The sequence below is a fragment of the Rhinopithecus bieti genome, unplaced genomic scaffold (assembly GCF_001698545.2).
Source record: "Rhinopithecus bieti isolate Rb0 unplaced genomic scaffold, ASM169854v2 scaffold_17174, whole genome shotgun sequence".
Classification (NCBI taxonomy): Eukaryota; Metazoa; Chordata; class Mammalia; order Primates; family Cercopithecidae; genus Rhinopithecus; species Rhinopithecus bieti.
In genome coordinates this window covers 1,716,724-1,733,711 of record NW_016808962.1, presented here as the reverse complement: position 1 = coordinate 1,733,711, position 16,988 = coordinate 1,716,724, and the positions used below count along the sequence as shown (strand labels likewise).

Sequence of the window (16,988 nt, the reverse complement as noted above, 5' to 3'; positions counted from 1 at the left end):
GATGGCGGTGCCTGTAATCCCAACTACTTGGGAGGCTGAGGCAGGAGAATCACTTGAACCCAGGAGGCAGAGGTTTCAGTGAGCCGAGATCGCGCCAGTGCACTCTAGCCTGGGTGACAGAGTAAGATTACGTTTCAAAAAAAAAGAAACACTGTCCTTTCCCCCATGAATGCTCTTGGCCTAATTGTTATAAAAACCAGCTGGCTGGCCGGGCGCGGTGGCTCACGCCTGTAATCCCAGCACTTTGGGAGGCTGAGGCAGGTGGATCATGAAGTCAGGAGATCGAGACCATCCTGTAACGTGGTGAAACCTCATCTCTACTAAAAATACAAAAAAGGTAGCCAGACGTGGTGATGGGCGCCTGTAGTCCCAGCTACTCGGGAGGCTGAGGCGGGAGAATGGCGTGAACCGGGGAGGCGGAGCTCGCAGTGAGCTGAGATTGCGCCATTGCACTCCAGCCTGGGCAACAGAGCGAGACTCCATCTCAAAAAAAAAAAAAAAAAAAAACACCAGCTGGCCGTGTGTGCAATGGTTTCTTTCTGGGCTCTATTCTATTTCGTTGGTTTATATGTCTGTCCTTATGCCAGTGCCACACTATTTTGGTGACTGTAGCTTTGTAGTATGTGGTAAGTGTGAGTTTTCCAACTTTGTTCTTTTTCAAGATTGTTTTGGCTATTCAAAGTCGTCCCTTGAGATTCTGTATGAATTTGGGGATGGGTTTTCGATTTTCCCAAAATGCTGTTGAGATTTTGGGAGGGGTTGCATTGAATTCATAGATCACTTTGGGTAATACTGTCTTCTTAACAATATTAAGTCTTCAATCCGTGAACACAGATATCTTCCTATTTATTTATTTATATTTTTGAGACAGAATCTCACTCTGTTGCCCAGGCTGGAGTGCAGTGATGCAATCTCGACTCATCGCAACCTCCACCTCCTGGGTTCAAACAAGTCTCTTGCCTCAGCCTCCCGAGTAGCTGGGACTACAGGCGTCCCCCCACCACGCCTGGCTAATTTTTTGTATTTTTAGTAGAGACGGGGTTTTACCATGTTAGCCAGGATGGTCTTGATCTCCTGACCTCGTGATCCACCTGCCTCGGCCTCCCAAAGTGCTGGGATTACAGGCGTGAGCCACCGCGCCCAGCCTAGGTCTTTAAATTCTTTTATTTATTTATATATTTTTTTTTGAGACGGAGTCTCACTCTGTCGCCCAGGCTGGAGTGCAGGGTCTTTAAATTCTTGAAGCAGTGTTTTGAAGTTTGCAGTGTACGAATCTTTTATCTCCTTGACTTAATTCTTTTGGATGCTATCAGATATAAAATTGTTTTCTTACTTTCCTTTTTGGATTATTCAGTGCTAGTGTATGGAAATGCAACTGCTTTTTTGTGTGTCAATTTTGTATCCTAGAACTTTGCTGAATTTGTTTATTATCTCTAGCAATTTATGTGGAATATTTAGAATTTTCTATGTGTAAGATCATATCAGGCTGGGTGTGGTGGCTCACGTCTGTAATCCCAGCACTTTGGGAGGCCTAGACGGGAGGATTGCTTGAACCCAGGAGTTTAAGCCCAGCCTGGGCAACATAGTGAGACTTCATCTCTACAAAATAAATGAGAATAAAAATTAGGCAGGTGTGGTGGCACAGATCTGTAGTCCCAGCTATTCAGGAGACTGAAGAGGGAGGATCGCTTAAGTCTGGGAGGTCAGAGCTGCAGAGCCAAGATCACGCCACTGTGTGCACTTCAGCCAGGACAACAGAGCAAAACCCCTGCTTAAAAAAAAAAAAAACAAAAAAAATGTCATTTGGGAACAAAGATAATTTTACTTTTGCCTTTACCGTTTGGATGCCTTTTCTTTCTTTTTCTTGCCTAATTGCTCTGGCTAAGACTTCTAAGAGAAGATTGAATAGAAGCGGTGAGAGGGGGCATCCTTGCCTTGCTCCTGATCTTAGAGAAGTTTTCAGTCTTTCAGCATTGAATGTGTTGTCACCTATGAGCTTCTCATAGGTGCCTTTATCATACTGAAGATGTTTCCTTCTGTTTCTAGTTTGAGCGTTTTATCAAGAAAGTACGTTGATTTTTTTTTTTTTTTTTTTTTGAGACAGAGTTTCACTCCTGTTGCCCAGGCTGGAGTGCGGTGGTGTGATCTTGGCTCACTGCAGCCTCTGCCTCCTGAGCTCAAGTGATTCTCCTGCCTCAGCCTCCTGAGTAGCTGGGATTACAGGAGCCCACCACCACGCCTGGCTAATTTTTGTATTTTCAGTAAAGACGGGTGTCACCACGTTGGCCAGGCTGGTCTCAAACTCCTCACCTCAGGTGATCCACCCTCCTCAGCTTCCCAAAGTGCTGGGATTACAGGTGTTGAGCCACCGCGCCTGGCCTGGCCGTATGTGGAATTGTATCAGATTTTGTTTGTATGAGTTGAGATATCATTTGGCTTCTGTCCTTTACCCTGTTAATGTCGTATATCGATTGATTTTCATATGTGGATCCATCCTTGCATTTGAGGAGCAAATCCCACTTTATCCTGGTATATAATTCTTTTTGTTTGTTTGTTTTGTTTTTTGTTTTTGTTTTGTTTTGAGACGGAGTCTCACTCTGTCACCCAGGCTGGAGTGCAGTGGCCGGATCTCAGCTCACTGCAAGCTCCGCCTCCCGGGTTTATGCCATTCTCCTGCCTCAGCCTCCAGAGTAGCTGGGACTACAGGCGCCCGCCACCTCGCCCGGCTAGATTTTTGTATTTTTTTTTAGTAGAGACGGGGTTCCACCGTGTTAGCCAGGATGGTCTCGAACTCCTGACCTCATGATCCGCCCATCTCGGCTTCCCAAAGCGCTGGGATTACAGGCTTGAGCCACCGCGCCCGGCCTATAATTCTTTTGATAAGATGCTAAGTTTGGTTTGCTGGTATTTTGCATCCATGTTCATATGGAATATTGGTTTGTAGTTTTCTTTTCTTGTAGTGTCCTTGTCTGGCTTGGTATCGGGGTAATGCTGTCCTCACAGAATGAATTAGAAAATGTTCTCTCCTCTTCAGTTTTTTTGAAGAGTTTGAGAAAGATTGGTGTTAATTCTTCTTTAAATGTGTGGTAGAACTCATTGCCAGGAAATGAAAAACAAACGGCAACAAAATAAATGTTCGGTAGAACTTCCCAGCAAAGTCATCTTGTCTGGGCTTTTCTTTCTTGAGAGGTAGGTCTGACTCCATGTTATAGATGAGGTAACACAGTCAAGCCTCCTCCAGGGTTGCTCAAGGTCACGTGGGCAGAGAAGGTGAAGCTGAGATTTAGGACCATGTTCCTGTGGAGAAGAACATGAAGCAAATGAGCCTCCCGCCTTTCTCTAGCTCCAGCCCCACTGTGTGGAACCAGGGGCTCAAGCTGGAATCCTGGTGTGGAATATCTGCCTCCCCCATTCCCTCCCCACACAGTCCTGCTCCTCCACGGAGGCGGAAGAGGGTCTGAGACACAGGCTGCCGTGGCCCCTGGAATGTAAGAGGCAACAGTGGGGGTGAGTGGGTCAGACCTATGTCCCCCTGTCTGTCCTCGTCTGGAAGAGGCTACATGGGAGGTGAGAGACAGCAGCTGTCCTCGCTCCGCCACCTCTGTCCCCAGGGGAGTGCCTAGGTGGCCAGAGCCTCCTCTGGGCTTCAGCCCGTGCTGCTTAGGTCTGGGCTCCCTTAAGGGGTGTCTGGATATGCCCCTCCCAGTCTCCTGTGTGTGTGGTGGACGATGTGCACACGCCTGCCGTCCTGGGTGGAATCCTCGTGTGCTCGAGAGTCTCACACACTTCCAGTAACTCACAAGAAAGGCAGAATCATAAAGGAACTTTTCACATACTTAGAACTGAAGAATAATAAAAATACTACTTAGCAAAATGTGTAGAATGTAGTTAAAGTTGGTTGTATACGGGGAAATGTAGCCTTTAAAGATAGACTGCAAAAGAAGAAAGGCTACAAATTAATGAGTTCAGCTTCCAACTTAAGGACAGAAGAAGCCAGGCACGGTGGCTCCTGCCCGTCATCCCAGCTCCCGCCCATCATCCCAGCTCCCGCCCGTCATCCCAGCTCCCGCCCGTCATCCCAGCTCCCGCCTGTCATCCCAGCACTTTGGGAGGCTGAGGCGGGCAAATCACCTGAGGTTGGAAGTTCAAGACCAGCATGACCAACATGGCAAAACCCCGTCTCTACTAAAAATAGAAAAATTAGCTGGACATGGTGGCGGGCACCTGTAATCCCAGCTACTTGGGAGGCTGAGGCAGGAGAATCACTTAAACCCAGGAGGCAGGGGTTGCCGTGAGCCGAGATTGCGCCGCTGCACTCTAGCCTGGGAACAGAGCAAGACTCTGTCTCAAAAAAATAAAAAATAAAAAAAATAAACCCGCAGAAAGTAGAAAGAAGATGATGACTCAGATCGGAGCAGAGACTGACGGTCACCCACAGGCAGGAGACGGAAGTGCCCCGTGGCTATTTGAATTTGAAGAAGCTCTGTTACAGAGAGATGAGCCTCAGGAAAACGCCTAAAACTCCTTCCTGGCTGCCCAGACTACTCATGAGGAGTTAGGACGCCATCTTTAGGAAGGGTTTCCCTCACCTTTGTGGTGTAGCTGGCAGGAGAAAACCGACCTAAGACTGTCTTCTGTCCTCTTTACCCAGGACTTGTTCTTTAAGTACACCTGGAATAACTTTCTGCACTTCCAAGTGGAACTCTGCATAGCCGCTATTCTCTCCCACGCTGCCCGCGAGGACAGGACAGAAGCCAGCGGGTCCGAGAGCAGGGCGGAGCCTCTGCATGAGAACGGGAACCGGAGCCTGGAGACCCCCCAGCCTCCCACCAGCCTCCCTGATAACACAATGGTGACCCACGTGAGTCCAAACAGCATCCAGCTTATCAGCGCCAGCTGCGCCCTACTCAGACCGCGTCCACGTCAGCACTGACGTGTGCCAGTCCTCGCTGTGCAGCTGACACGGGGGCAGGGCTTGGAAAAGGGTCCCAGGTGTCTGGTCGGAGGCTCGTAGACAGGGGGCAGGTGTCTGGTCGGAGGCTCGTAGACAGGAGACTTGAGTGGGTCTTGCAGGTCTCATTGCCTTCAGCAGGGTGCTGGTGCCTTCTATGTGCAGGCCTGGCAGGGGTTAGCACTGCAGGGGATGAGTCCAGTCTGGCCTCCAGCTGGACGCCCGGAGAATAAATGCCCAGGGGGCCGGCAGTGTCAGTGGTGGGAACTGCATGGTGGGGAGAGGGTGTTGAGGGACCTGCAGGCCAACCAGGGACCGTCACCCAGATAGCAGGGCCACAGGTGTATCGTAGTGTGAGGTGGAGCCCAGGAAAAACATCTCAGGTACAAGAAGTGATCTGTGTCAGGGCCTGGAGGTGAGAAAGTGCTGAGGACACACTGCCCTAGTCGTTCGCTCTGGACACGGAGGAAGAGCGTAGGAGAGTGACCAAAGTCGGGGCAACTGAGAGACGCGGAGAAGGCCCAGGGGAAGGCAAGGGTCAGGGGGCAATTCCAGGAGTCAGAGGAGAAGGGAGAGGGTCCTTTTCTCAGGCTTCATCTTCAGGGCGCTCAGCAGTATGAGCCACTGAACAGCACCCACCTCTGGTGTTTGGTGAGGACCATGGAGGCGGAGGCTGTGCGTGTGCAGCAGTTAAGGGCCTGCAAAGTCCACACAGACGTGGTGGCTGCCAGCCAGCCCTGCCCAGTCCAGGGATGGGTGGAGGAGTGCCTGCCTCCTTCAGACCCTGACTCACGCTGCCCCCTACCCCACCCACCAGCTGTTCCAGAAGTGCTGCCTGGTGCAGAGGATCCTGGAGGCCTGGGAAGCCAACGACCACACACAGTAAGAGCCACTCGGACATGGAGGGACCCCGCCTGGCCAGTCAGGGATGCAGAGACGCACCTCACCCAAGCCCTGGTGGCACTGCGTGCAGGACTGCAGGAGCAGGCGGAGTGTCGGGTGTGCGATGTGGCCCCACACTCTGGGGCTGCCGTGCAAGGGGCCCTCCTACTGGGCGGACAGCTGCAAATGCTACTTGGGGAGGGGACACGGGGAGCTGACAGGAAGCGGTCCGGTGCCCACCAGGCACCTGCTCTGGGCCCCGCCCAACCTGATTTGCCTAGGCTTTGCCAAACTCTTGTGAGTCCCCTGTCCATTCCTGATCTTCCCCGAGAACTCAGGCCCTCCATCAGCACTCGCACGCGGGGATACATTATTTTGGTCTTTCCGTGTCTGCTGCTTAATGGGTGCTCCCTCTGGTCAGAACACGTCCTGCTTATTGTCCTTGGCCCAGAGCCATCTGTGGGGGAAGCAGAGCCTGAGCTGGGCTGCACAGCATGGAGGTCCTGCCCGCCCCTCCCTGCAGGGTGCTGAGCCTGAGCTTTGTAGCTGACAGGGTGCGCTCACCTCCTGTGCCACTGCCGCCACTAGCGGGGCTTAGGCCATGCCACGGCCTTTCTGCCTCCATTTCCCTGTCTGTAAAATGGGGTGAGAGCGGTGTCTGTCTCCTCGTCTGTCTCAGTGGCACTTTTGGTGGTGAGGTTGGGGTGAGCCTCTGCACGTGGCAGGTGCTGCTCAAACAGAAGCGTCCTGGAGGGAGGGCCGGGGGCGCGAGCACTGGGCAGAGGCTGGGCACTTGCTCTGGAAGTGAACCTGGAGGCCTCTGCCACTTGCTTCTCTGGGTCGTGGGTCTGGCAAGGTCGGGACTAGGAGGCTGCCCTGATGGTGCCTGTTGCTTTCAGGGCAGCGGGTGGCATGAGACGTGGGAACATGGGCCACCTCACACGGATCGCCAACGCGGTGGTGCAGAACCTGGAGCGGGGCCCTGTGCAGACGCACATCAGCGAGGTCATCCGAGGTGAGTCCCCAACCCGATCATCCTTCTGCTGGTCACGGGCACTGGGGCCCCAAAGGAGCTGCCGCCTGAGGCTGCCCTCTGCCCGTCAGCAGGTGCTGACTGCACTGACAGTGAGAGACCCCGTGGCTGCCTCTGCCTCTCACTTCACACATCAGATATCTCCTCAGGAGGGCCTGGGTCTCATGGGTCAGTTCTGTTGGGCGGACTTCTGTGGAGACCCTGCCAGGCGTCAGCATGTGGCACAAGAGACAGTCCTGCCGGGGCAGTTGGTGACTCTGGAGCTGGTGCTCAGTAGCCATTAGCACCGCCAGGCTCCTTGCAGCTCATGGAGCCCCGCCTGGCTGGGCTGTCCTGGCCGCGTGCTCTGCGCTCAGGTGATCCGAGAGTCTCCTTCTCACTCAGGTGTGAGACTTCCTAGCACAAGTCTCAGGGGAGCAGGGAGCAGCCTGTTTCTTAAGAACACAGTGGGTTAGATGGGCACAGGCACAGCACATGTGTGGCAGAGGCGGGCCCAGCACATGTGTGGCAGAGGCAGGCACAGCACATGTGTGGCAGAGGCAGGCCCAGCACGTGTGTGGCAGAGGCAGGCCCAGCTGTGGCCCCTCCTCCCTATACCTGTGTAAGGTGAAGAAGCTCTGGATAGCCCTCCCTGCACCCCAGGACCATAGTGAGGGGTCTCCTGGGTTGGGCTCCATTAGGCCCTGGCGAGGTCAGGCCCGCCGGCAGCTATCATAAATAATAAAAGGGCAGGAGGAGCTTCCCGACATCCTGGAGGGCAAAGCACATGGGTAGAGGTCAAGGCCAGGAACGGCTCTCCAGGGCAGGGGCAGTGTAGGGAGGCGAGGGGCAAGCAGGAAGCCCTTGGGTCATCCCACACGATCTCCAGATTGTGAGTCCTTCCAGGGCTCTGACCTCCCCGGAAAAATAGACACGACGCGTGCCTAGGCCTGTGGGCTGCTGCTGAGTTTGGGCCTGTGATGTGGGGAGAAGGAAGCTGGCTGCTTTCTCAGATTCTGTTCCACGGCTTCTGCATTTCTGGGAGTTCCTCACCCTGGGCTTCCGCACCAGCAGACTTGGAACTCGGATGCCCGTTGGGGTCTCCATAGGGGCAGATGTACCCACCACCCTGCCCACAGTTGCTGCACCTCAATCTCAATGGGGCCCCAGGTCCCTCCGGACACATAGCTATGCTGCCTCCTTCCCATCCAGCAAAGCCCATGCTTCAGGCCCTCAGACAGACTGACTGCAGTAGCAGCGCCCCATCCTCCTGGACCCGCGATGTACCTGCCATAGCTCCCGCGTGCCCTGCGCCATCTGCACGGGGTCTCCCAGGGCTCACTAGGCAGCACTTCCCTTGCAGGGCTCCCTGCGGATTGCCGTGGCCGCTGGGAGAGCTTCGTGGAGGAGACACTGACGGAGACGAACCGCAGGAATGCTGTGGACCTGGTGAGGAGGCCCGGGGCTGCCCCTCGGCACGTGCACGGTGCTGGGACGCCGTCCGACGCTCCTGCCTTTGCCCTGAGGCAGAGGCCAAGGGAGGCACAAGGGCCGCACACCTGCCTGCTCCTGTTGCACGCGGTGGCCCTGCGTAGCCCGCAAGTGTGCAGTGTGTCCTCTGGGCTGGTGTCCGTAACAGGGACCCTGTCCTGTACCACACCAGGGCTGGGTCTCTGAGGACCTGTGCAGAGCCGGTGTTGGCCTCAGGTCCCTTCCCTCCCACTCCAGGAGCTGTAGCTTATTGGCAGAGGGCCCCTTTTGCCTGAGACCCACAACCTGCCCCCTGCACATGGAGGTTGGGCTGTCACGGGGCCTTGGCCTCACCTGGGCACCTTACACAGCACGGCCTCCGGGGCCCAGAGATCTGACGAGTGACGTGCTGGGCGGGGTCTGGGAGCTCTGGGCTGGGCAGGGTCCTGGGCGCTGGGCTGGGTGGGGTCTGGGGCGCTGGGCTGGCTCACACGCCCACCCCGTCTGGCCTGTGTTTTAGGTGAGCACTCACCACCTTCACTCCTCGAGTGAGGACGAGGACATTGAGGGTGCTTTCCCTAACGAGCTGTCCCTTCAGCAGGTGAGGGCGTGGCCGGCACCTGTGTGCGCTGCGCTTGGTCCTCCAGACGAGTCTGATGGCATCTCACTAGCAAAGGGGAGAGGGGGCTCGTCTCCGAGCACGTATGGGGCGGGGTGGGTCTGAGGGGAGAACCCCAAAGTCACTCCACCTTGATGAGAGCACTGAGAACACAGCAGATGGACTCCAAAGTCAAAATATGGGGCGTATCTCAGATGTGACCGCAGCGGGCGCGCAGCCTGAGTTTTGGTAGAATCGTGAGCCCTGAACAGTCAGAGTTGACTGCCGGCTTTTGCTGGAGGAGAAGCTCCTGAACAACTAGAGAGCCTGTGGTTCCAAAGAACAGCCTCCAGGCCTGAGGCTGCTCCATGACCGGCGTTCCTCCCTCCCTCCCAGGCCTTCTCTGACTACCAGATCCAGCAGATGGCGGCCAGCTTTGTGGATCAGTTTGGCTTCAATGATGAGGAGTTTGCAGACCAGGACGACAACATCAAGTGAGTCTTCTTGGACGCCCGTCCTCGCCGCTGGGGTCCCATGGGGGCAGCTCCCTGAGGCCTTGCCGGGAGTGCGGCCTGATGTCCGCAGTTAGCACCAGGGGAGGAGCACTGCGGCCCCTGACGAGCAGCGAGGAGGCAGGAGCGCTGAGACCACTCTCCTTGCTCTTGCAGTGCCCCGTTTGACAGGATCGCAGAGATCAACTTCAACATCGACGCTGACGAGGACAGTGTGAGCCAGCGGGGCTGTGTGGGACTGTGCGGGGCTGTGTGGCGTGCGGGCACCCTTTTCCCAGGCAGCTCAGGCCGCGCCCATGGCTCGGTCTCCCGTGGGCCTGTGGTCTGCCGTGGGCCTATGCGGTGGGGCTGGGAGAGGCCCCTCTGTGGAGCTTGGAACAGTCGCTTTCCTTGCCCCTCCCCATCCTGCCCTCCAGCCCGGGGCTCCCACACCCTGAACTAAGCCCATCTGGGAGCCCTTTGGGGAGAGCACCTCCTGTCTCCCCCAGACCCTCTGGAAACTGACCTTGGCGTTTTACTCTGCAGCCCAGCGCAGCTCTGTTTGAGGCCTGCTGCAGCGACCGCATCCAGCCCTTTGATGACGATGAGGATGAGGACATCTGGGAGGACAGTGATACTCGCTGTGCCACCCGGGTGATGGCCAGAGCCAGGTGCGGGGCCCGCCCATCCCCCAAAGCCTCTGCCGAGGAGGTGCAGCCCCCAGGACACCCGTCAGATACCCCGACGCCCTGCTATTTGTTACTCTGGCTCGCAGAGCAGGCACACCTGTCCTGCAAGTTCTGGGGCCCAACGCAGCGGGTGACCCTGAGGAGCCCGGAGCTGAGGCCTAGAGCGACTCCTGCTCCTCTCTCGAGACAATCTGTGCTCACCCTCAGCCCCGAGCCTGGGGCTGTCCCTGACCCTCAACGTTAGGCGTCCGTCCTGGGCCACCAGGCATCTGACTCTGAGTCTCCCCCAGGTTTGGAGCCCCCCATGCTTCAGAGAGCTGTTCAAAGAATGGCCCAGAGCGCGGAGGCCAGGACGGGAAGGCGAGCTCAGAAGCACACGGAGATGCACCTGGGGCAGGTGCCCCCCCGGCCCCTGGGAAGAAGGCAGCCCCCCCTGTGGAGGGTGACTCAGAAGGTGGCGCTGGGGGCCGGAGCCGGGGCCGTGGGTGTCGGGGACAGGACATGGTACCCTGGCCTGGGTGTTGTAGAGGCTTCATTTAGGGCTCACTGTGGCCCGGAGCCTGCATCCCCAGCTCTTTCCCAGCCATCCTGAGTAGGGGTCTGTGCTGCCCTGTGCCCAGCACAAGGTGGTCTCCTGGCCCTGCCTCTTGATTGTGGTCACTCAGCCACGTCGCCAAGGCTGGTGGGTGGTGTCCACCTAGTCTTCATCGTCCACCCGGCCCCCACGAAATCGGGCACGGGCCTGACGCCCTTCCCAGCACAGCAGCTCAGGCTGGCCACCACCCTCACAGCCTACGTTTGTGGCAGGAGCTGGTCCACCCCACAGGCCGCACGGCTGATAAGATCCCTCTCCTTGCTCCTGCCTTGGAGGCAGCACTGAGGCACTCAGGACTTTGCGGGGGGACAGGAATCTCTGTTAGGAGGTGCTCAGCTCTTAGCTGAGACTGACAGAGCAAGGGTGACACCCTGGGGAAGCAGGAACATCCCAGATAGGAGGGAGGCACCCCATCCTGGAGGCCAGGGAGGGGCCCGTGGTGCTCAGTGAGCTGCCATCTCTGTCGGTTGCTGGGTAGGGCAGGGCAATGGTGTCACCTCCACAGTCAGTTCAGCCCTGCTGGAGGCCTGGGGGCCCTCAGGCGCCTCCCTGAGCCCCGGGTCACACGCCCCATGGTGTTGGCAGCTTGTCAGGACCCTCAAGCTGCCCCATTGCTCTCTGAGGGGCTGATGGGCACTGCCCAGCCCTCCGTCCTGGATCAGCTCTATGTTCCTGTCAACCTCTGTGGGGCCCCCGGGGTGGGGGCGCTGCCTTCCCTTTGCCTGCAGCACCCCAGGCAGGCCTGCCCACACCTGACCCGTCTCTCTCCCCCAGCAGGCGCCATGTGGACGGCAGTGTTTGAGGAGCCAGCGAACTCGACACCCACAGCCCCAGGAGTGTGAGGGACGTGGGTGCCAAGGCCCTGAGAAAGCCTGTGAGTAGGAGTAGTGCAGGCAGCACCCAGGCTGCTGCAGAGGCCCAGCCTTGCCCAGTTTAAGGCCTGAGGCCAGCTGGCCGCCCTCCTTGGGGGCAGTGGGAGGTGGTGGCCAGGGCCCCGCATGCTGCTGGGCCTCTGGTGACATTGGGGTTTGATACAGCAGTGGGACTGGAGCAGCCACGTGCAGATGGGGAGGCCCCCAGAGGGGAGGCAGCAAGGCCATCGGGCTGGCCCCAAGCCCGGTCTGAGTAGGTGGCACAGCCCAGGCCTGCACCCTGGGTTCTGGCCAGCAGCCCCAGGACCCCAGTATTGAGATGTGTGTGGGTGGGGTGCTGGCAGGAAGCCGTTCTGGGGCCTGATGAGAGCCCCTGGCCCCTAGCCCCCTAGTCAGGCTCAGAAGCTCCCCCAGATAAGGCTGAGAGCTCCAGATGAGTGACAGCTGGCTGCCAACACTGGTGTCCCAGGTGCTTGAAGGAGCTGTGGCAGGACCACACGAGGCGGAGCGGGCCCCTCCCTGAGCCTCTGCGTCCTCCTGTGAGACCAAGGCGTGTTGCCCTGTATCATGGGGGAGGCAACAGGGTTGCTTGTGTGGAGACCCCATGACAGGCGCGTGAGCCTGTCTGCCTCATCATGTGGCTCCCACACGGGCACACGTGTGCAGGCAACAGGCTGCATGTGAGAGGCCACATGTATGGGGGCCCTATGGCCAGGGTGGCCGTGCCTCATGGCCCCTCCTGCCTCACTGGACAGCACAGGCCTCCTCCTTTGCAGTCAGCCCAGCTTCTCCATGTGCCTGGAACGTGTGTGTCACCAGGAAGGCCCCCCTGCTGGCCTCTAACAGCAGCTCCTCCGTGGGCTCCGACAGCGAGGACGACTACCAGAAGGCAGCGAGTGCCGTGGACGCCGTGAGCAGGGGTCCCGGCCGGGAGGCCCCCCCGCTGCCCACAGTGGCCAGGACAGAGGAGGCTGTTGGCAGGTGTGTGGGGCGTGGGGAGCGGGGTGGGCCTGCCCAAGTGCAAAGGGTGCGGCTTCCAGGCTGTCCCCAGGTCTCAGCTCCCCCCAGAGCAGGCTGAGGCCAGGCCAGAGGTCTTCCCCACACTGCTTCCCCCATGGCCTTGTGACCCCTCAGAGGCTGGCTCAGGGGTGGTGATGCCTGCGCATTTAAGTGGAGGCCGGATGGGAGGAGTGTGGGGGCTCGTTTCTCAGACAGAACATGTGTTCTCCGTCGTGAGTGGTTAAGACAAGAAGACAGGGCCTGGATGGCCCAGACAGTCCTCCAGGGACTTGAGGGAGCAGCCCCTACCCCAGATCCCAGTTGGAGAGAACAGCCCAGCTCTTAGGGCTCTGGACCTGGCTGAGCCACCTGGGATCTGGGTACCCTGGGTGGTCAGGGAGGGGCACAGACAAATTTAAGTCCGGCAGGCGAGCAGGCATCTGTGGAGCTCACGCAGACCTCGCCCGCTGCTCCGCTTCCACGGGAGGCCTGAGATCCCCAGACGCCTCAGAAGCAGGACAGTAGAATGGGGGCGGGGGCCTCAGGACTGCATTTGGGGCGTCCAGACGCTGAGAGTTGGAGGCAGCTTGCAGGTGGGCAGAGGCCCAGGCTCCCTTGAGCCCCCAAGAGCCATTCGTGGGGAGAGAGTGGAGAGGAAGGCGCTCCCTGTGAGGAGGCTGGAGTCTGGCCGGCCCTTCCAGCAAGCTGAACCCCATCCATCCCTCCACAGGAAGAAGGTCCCTGGCATTCTTCAGTGAACAGATACCACTCTGGCCTCTGGGGTCAGGGGGTGGGAGATTAGCAGGAGGGCAGGACAGATGGGGTAGATGCCAGGGCCAGGTAAACCTAAGGGGGAGGGTAGGACTGGGCTTGACGGGGGGAGGAGGGTGCACCTGGCAAGGGTACAGCTATGCAAAGGCCCTGGGGCCTGAGCTCCCAGTAGGTCCAGGCAACAGTGGGGAGGTCCTTGGACTGGATTTCTCTAGGAGGGGACAAGGTGCCCGTCACCTGGTGGTATATCCCAGTCCCTCCTGGCTCTGTGGTTGTGAAGGGCCTGCCTGGAGCAGGGTGAGGATGCCCCCCAGCCTCACCGCCCAGTGCAGCTCAGCCTGCATGCGTCCCACCTGTGCTGCCCTCCCCTCACATGTGGAACAGGTCTGACACCTCAGAGCGTCTTGCTCGCTGACCCCCGGCAGTCCTGGAAGGTCTGTGTGGTATAGGGGCTCCGGGCATCTCCCCCAGCCAAGCTGCAAGCTCAGCACCAGGCTGGCTCTCCCTGCCCTGTTGACCGGCAGGCCCCGTCTGTGCTCACAGCTTCTCCCCGTTTGGCCACCCTGTCCTCAGGGCATCTGCAGCAAGTGGGGGGCATAGCACGGGAACGGGGCCAATGCCACAGCAGTGGATGTCCTGATGCCGAAGTCGCTGGGAAGCCCAGGCCAGAGCCCCTCGGGTTGAGAGTCATACAGAGTTTCTGCGTGGGCTTCAGTCCTTCTTAGTCACTGAAAATAATTTTTTTTGTTTTGTTTTTGAGATGGAGTCTTGCGCTGTTGCCCCGGCTGGAGTGGGTATGATCTCGGCTCACTGCAACCTCTGCCTCCCAGGTTCAAGCGATTCTCCTGCCTCAGCCTTCCGAGTAGCTGGGACCACAGGCGCCCGCCACCACGCCCAGCTAATTTTTGTATTTTTAGTAGAGACGGGTTTCACCATATTGGCCAGACTGGTCTGGAACTCCTGACCTCGTGATCCACCTGCCTTGGCCTCCCCAAGTGCTGGGATTACAGGCGTGAGCCACCACGCTCAGCCTAGTCACTGAAATTCTTAACAGTCTTTACCCAGCCAGGCACAGTAGCTCCTGCCTGTAATCCCAGCAGTTTAGGAGGCCAGGGCAGGCGGATCACGAGGTCAGGAGTTCCAGACCAGTCTGGCCAATATGGTGAAACCCGTCTCTACTAAAAATACAAAAATTAGCTGGGCGTGGTGGCGGGCGCCTGTGGTCCCAGCTACTCGGAAGGCTGAGGCAGGAGAATCGCTTGAACCAGTGAGCTGAGATTGCACCATTGCACTCCAGCCTGGGCGTCAGAGACTATGTCAACCAAAACAAACCTTTACCCACTTTTCCTAAACAACCCGTAAAAAACTTTGCTCTGAAAAGCGGGGAATATTATTGTGCAAAGTAAGTTGCTTTTTTCCACGGGGCTGTCTGCATAAAACTTGCCACACTTAGAGCTCTGCCTGCACCGTCCTGACGACCCAGCCTGCAGGTGAGCTTCCTCGCACCCCCACCTGACCTGAGCGCCCCTCGCCGGGTCAGACACTCAGTGTCCTCGCCCAGCAGGAGGCCAGAGGGCCCATCTGCTGCTCGTGGCCAGGCTGGGCCTTGGGGTGCCTGACCCCCTCCAGAGCGAGCCCCTTAGATACCCGGCAGGATCCTCTCTCCCCTCCCGTCCCTCAGGCGGTTTCCCCACACTGCCCAGTGTAAGGCTGACGTTGAGATCACGGCACAGGAGCCTCAGGGGCCCTTGGAGAATGAGGCGCTTGATGAGCAGGATCTGAGCGCCGCCTGGAAGGAGGTTTGAGGTCATCAGTGGACAGGCAGCTTGTCCCAGTACTTGGAACTCGGGGCCGCAAAGCTGCCTCGCTGGGCACAACCTGGGCCACCCCACAGAGGGCAGGAGTGGGAGGGGCCAAAGATGGTGCTCCAGGCCACCTGGACCTTTTTGTCCAGCTGGTCCTTCGGCATGCGGTGGGGTGGCACTGAGGGTGGGGGTGCCCATAACCAGAGCCCATGTCTGCCACGCAGGGCCGAGTGTCCTGACAGCCGGCTGTTAGACCCTGCCTGCCCCGCGCCAAAGGAAGTGACCGCTGCCCCAGCTGTGGCTGCTGTGGCCATCACCACAGCATTGAGCAAGGCTGGCCCCGCCATACCCACCCCAGCAGTCTCTTCTGCAGTGGCCGTGGCGGTCCCCCTAGGGCCCATCATGGCAGTCACAACAGCCCCAGCCATGGTGGCCACCCTGGGGACAGTGACAAAGGACAGGTGAGCAGGTTGAGTGTGGGGGTAGGGGGTGCCCGCAGCCCGCATGGCTCCAACCCCACCCCATTCCTCCAGGAAGACAGATGCCCCGCCGGAAGGAGCTGCCTTAAATGGCCCAGTGTGATGCTGCTGCCGCCCGGCCACGGCCCGCCCTGGTCAGGCTGCATCCTTAATCGAGAAAACTACCTGGTGATGCAATCTTTTTTTTTTTAATTTAATTTAATTTTAAAATAAATGCTGCATTGGTAAAGCTGGCAGTTGAAACCAGTTGGACGGCCCAGCTTGCGTCTCTTCTGCCTGAGTGGGCCTCTCAGGTCACTCGTGCCCTGCTGGAGGGCAGAGGGGCACCTCAGCCACCCCCAGGCCCGGAGCACAGCAATAAGGTCTGCCTGCAGGAGCCGGGTGGGGGTGGGGGGCAGGACCCTGAGATGCCACCAGGATCTGATGGGCCAGGAAGGGCGTGGACTTGGAGGCTGTTTTTAGAGACTTTTTTAAAGAATACAGAAGGAGCCAAGCTTTTTTGCACTTTGTATCCAGCTGCAAGCTCAGGGCAGAGTCAAGGGCCTGGGCTGGGGACACCCGACTCACAGGAATGCATAAGGGTCTCAGACCCTTGCAGCTGCCCAGTAGCCCTTGGAGCTGGCACTGAACCAGGCTGCAAGATTTGACTGCCTTAAAAACACAAGGCCCTCTGGGCCTGGCAGGGATGTCCCTGTGCCCAGCACAGGGTGCCTGGCGGGGGAGACCACAGGTATGCAGGTGGGGGGGGCCATGGCTTGGCACTGGGGGCTTGAAGACTGGTTTCTAGCACTACTGGTCATGGCCATGTTGTCCTAAAAGGGTCCAGAAGATTATTTTACGTTGAGTCCATTTTTAATGTTCTGATCACCTGACAGGGCACCCAAAACCCCCAACTCCCAATAAAAGCCGTGACGTTCGGACAAACCGCGTATTGTGAACCTTCTGGCCCCAAAGCCCCAGTCCGGCCAGCAGTGGGAGTGTCTCCTCCAGCGTCTCTTTTGTGGCCCCCCCACATCCCCCAGGATCATCCCCGTGTAATGGGTGGAGGTGGAACAGGCCACATCACACCAGCAGGTCTCTATATCTGAGCAAATACCGAGCTTTTCCTGTTTGTTTGGGGGATGGGGGGGGCCACTTCACCTGACGCTCAAACACACCAACCCCAGGCCTTGCTTTTGTTCCAGCTCCCCCTCCCGGAGGCCTGGGCCCCATCTTGTCCTCACTGAGTGGGAAGGGCAGGTGGAGACCAGACTGACACCCCCCCCCCCCGCCCTGCCACTGGGGGGCTCGTCTGAAAAATGACTCAAGGGCCTCCTTCCACCATGGTTGGAGAGAACCTGCTCAGCTCCCCAAAGGCCGTCTCCGCCCCAGCTA

The 16,988-nt window shown here is 58.1% G+C and overlaps 1 protein-coding gene across 1 annotated transcript in view; it reads left to right on the top strand.

Annotated features, from left to right (window-relative positions):
- The window catches only part of PPP6R2 (protein phosphatase 6 regulatory subunit 2), a 69,324-nt gene extending 53,464 nt beyond the window's left edge, over positions 1–15,860 (top strand). The window contains 14 exon segments of the mRNA XM_017888083.1: positions 4,652–4,861; positions 5,769–5,833; positions 6,733–6,848; positions 8,209–8,294; positions 8,836–8,916; positions 9,310–9,407; positions 9,582–9,639; positions 9,951–10,075; positions 10,384–10,547; positions 11,466–11,526; positions 11,528–11,562; positions 12,337–12,541; positions 15,360–15,596; positions 15,669–15,860. Of these exon segments, the coding sequence (XP_017743572.1) occupies positions 4,652–4,861; positions 5,769–5,833; positions 6,733–6,848; positions 8,209–8,294; positions 8,836–8,916; positions 9,310–9,407; positions 9,582–9,639; positions 9,951–10,075; positions 10,384–10,547; positions 11,466–11,526; positions 11,528–11,562; positions 12,337–12,541; positions 15,360–15,596; positions 15,669–15,717 (1,590 nt within the window). The 3' untranslated portion in view covers positions 15,718–15,860.
- Positions 15,861–16,988: the final 1,128 nt, after the last annotated feature.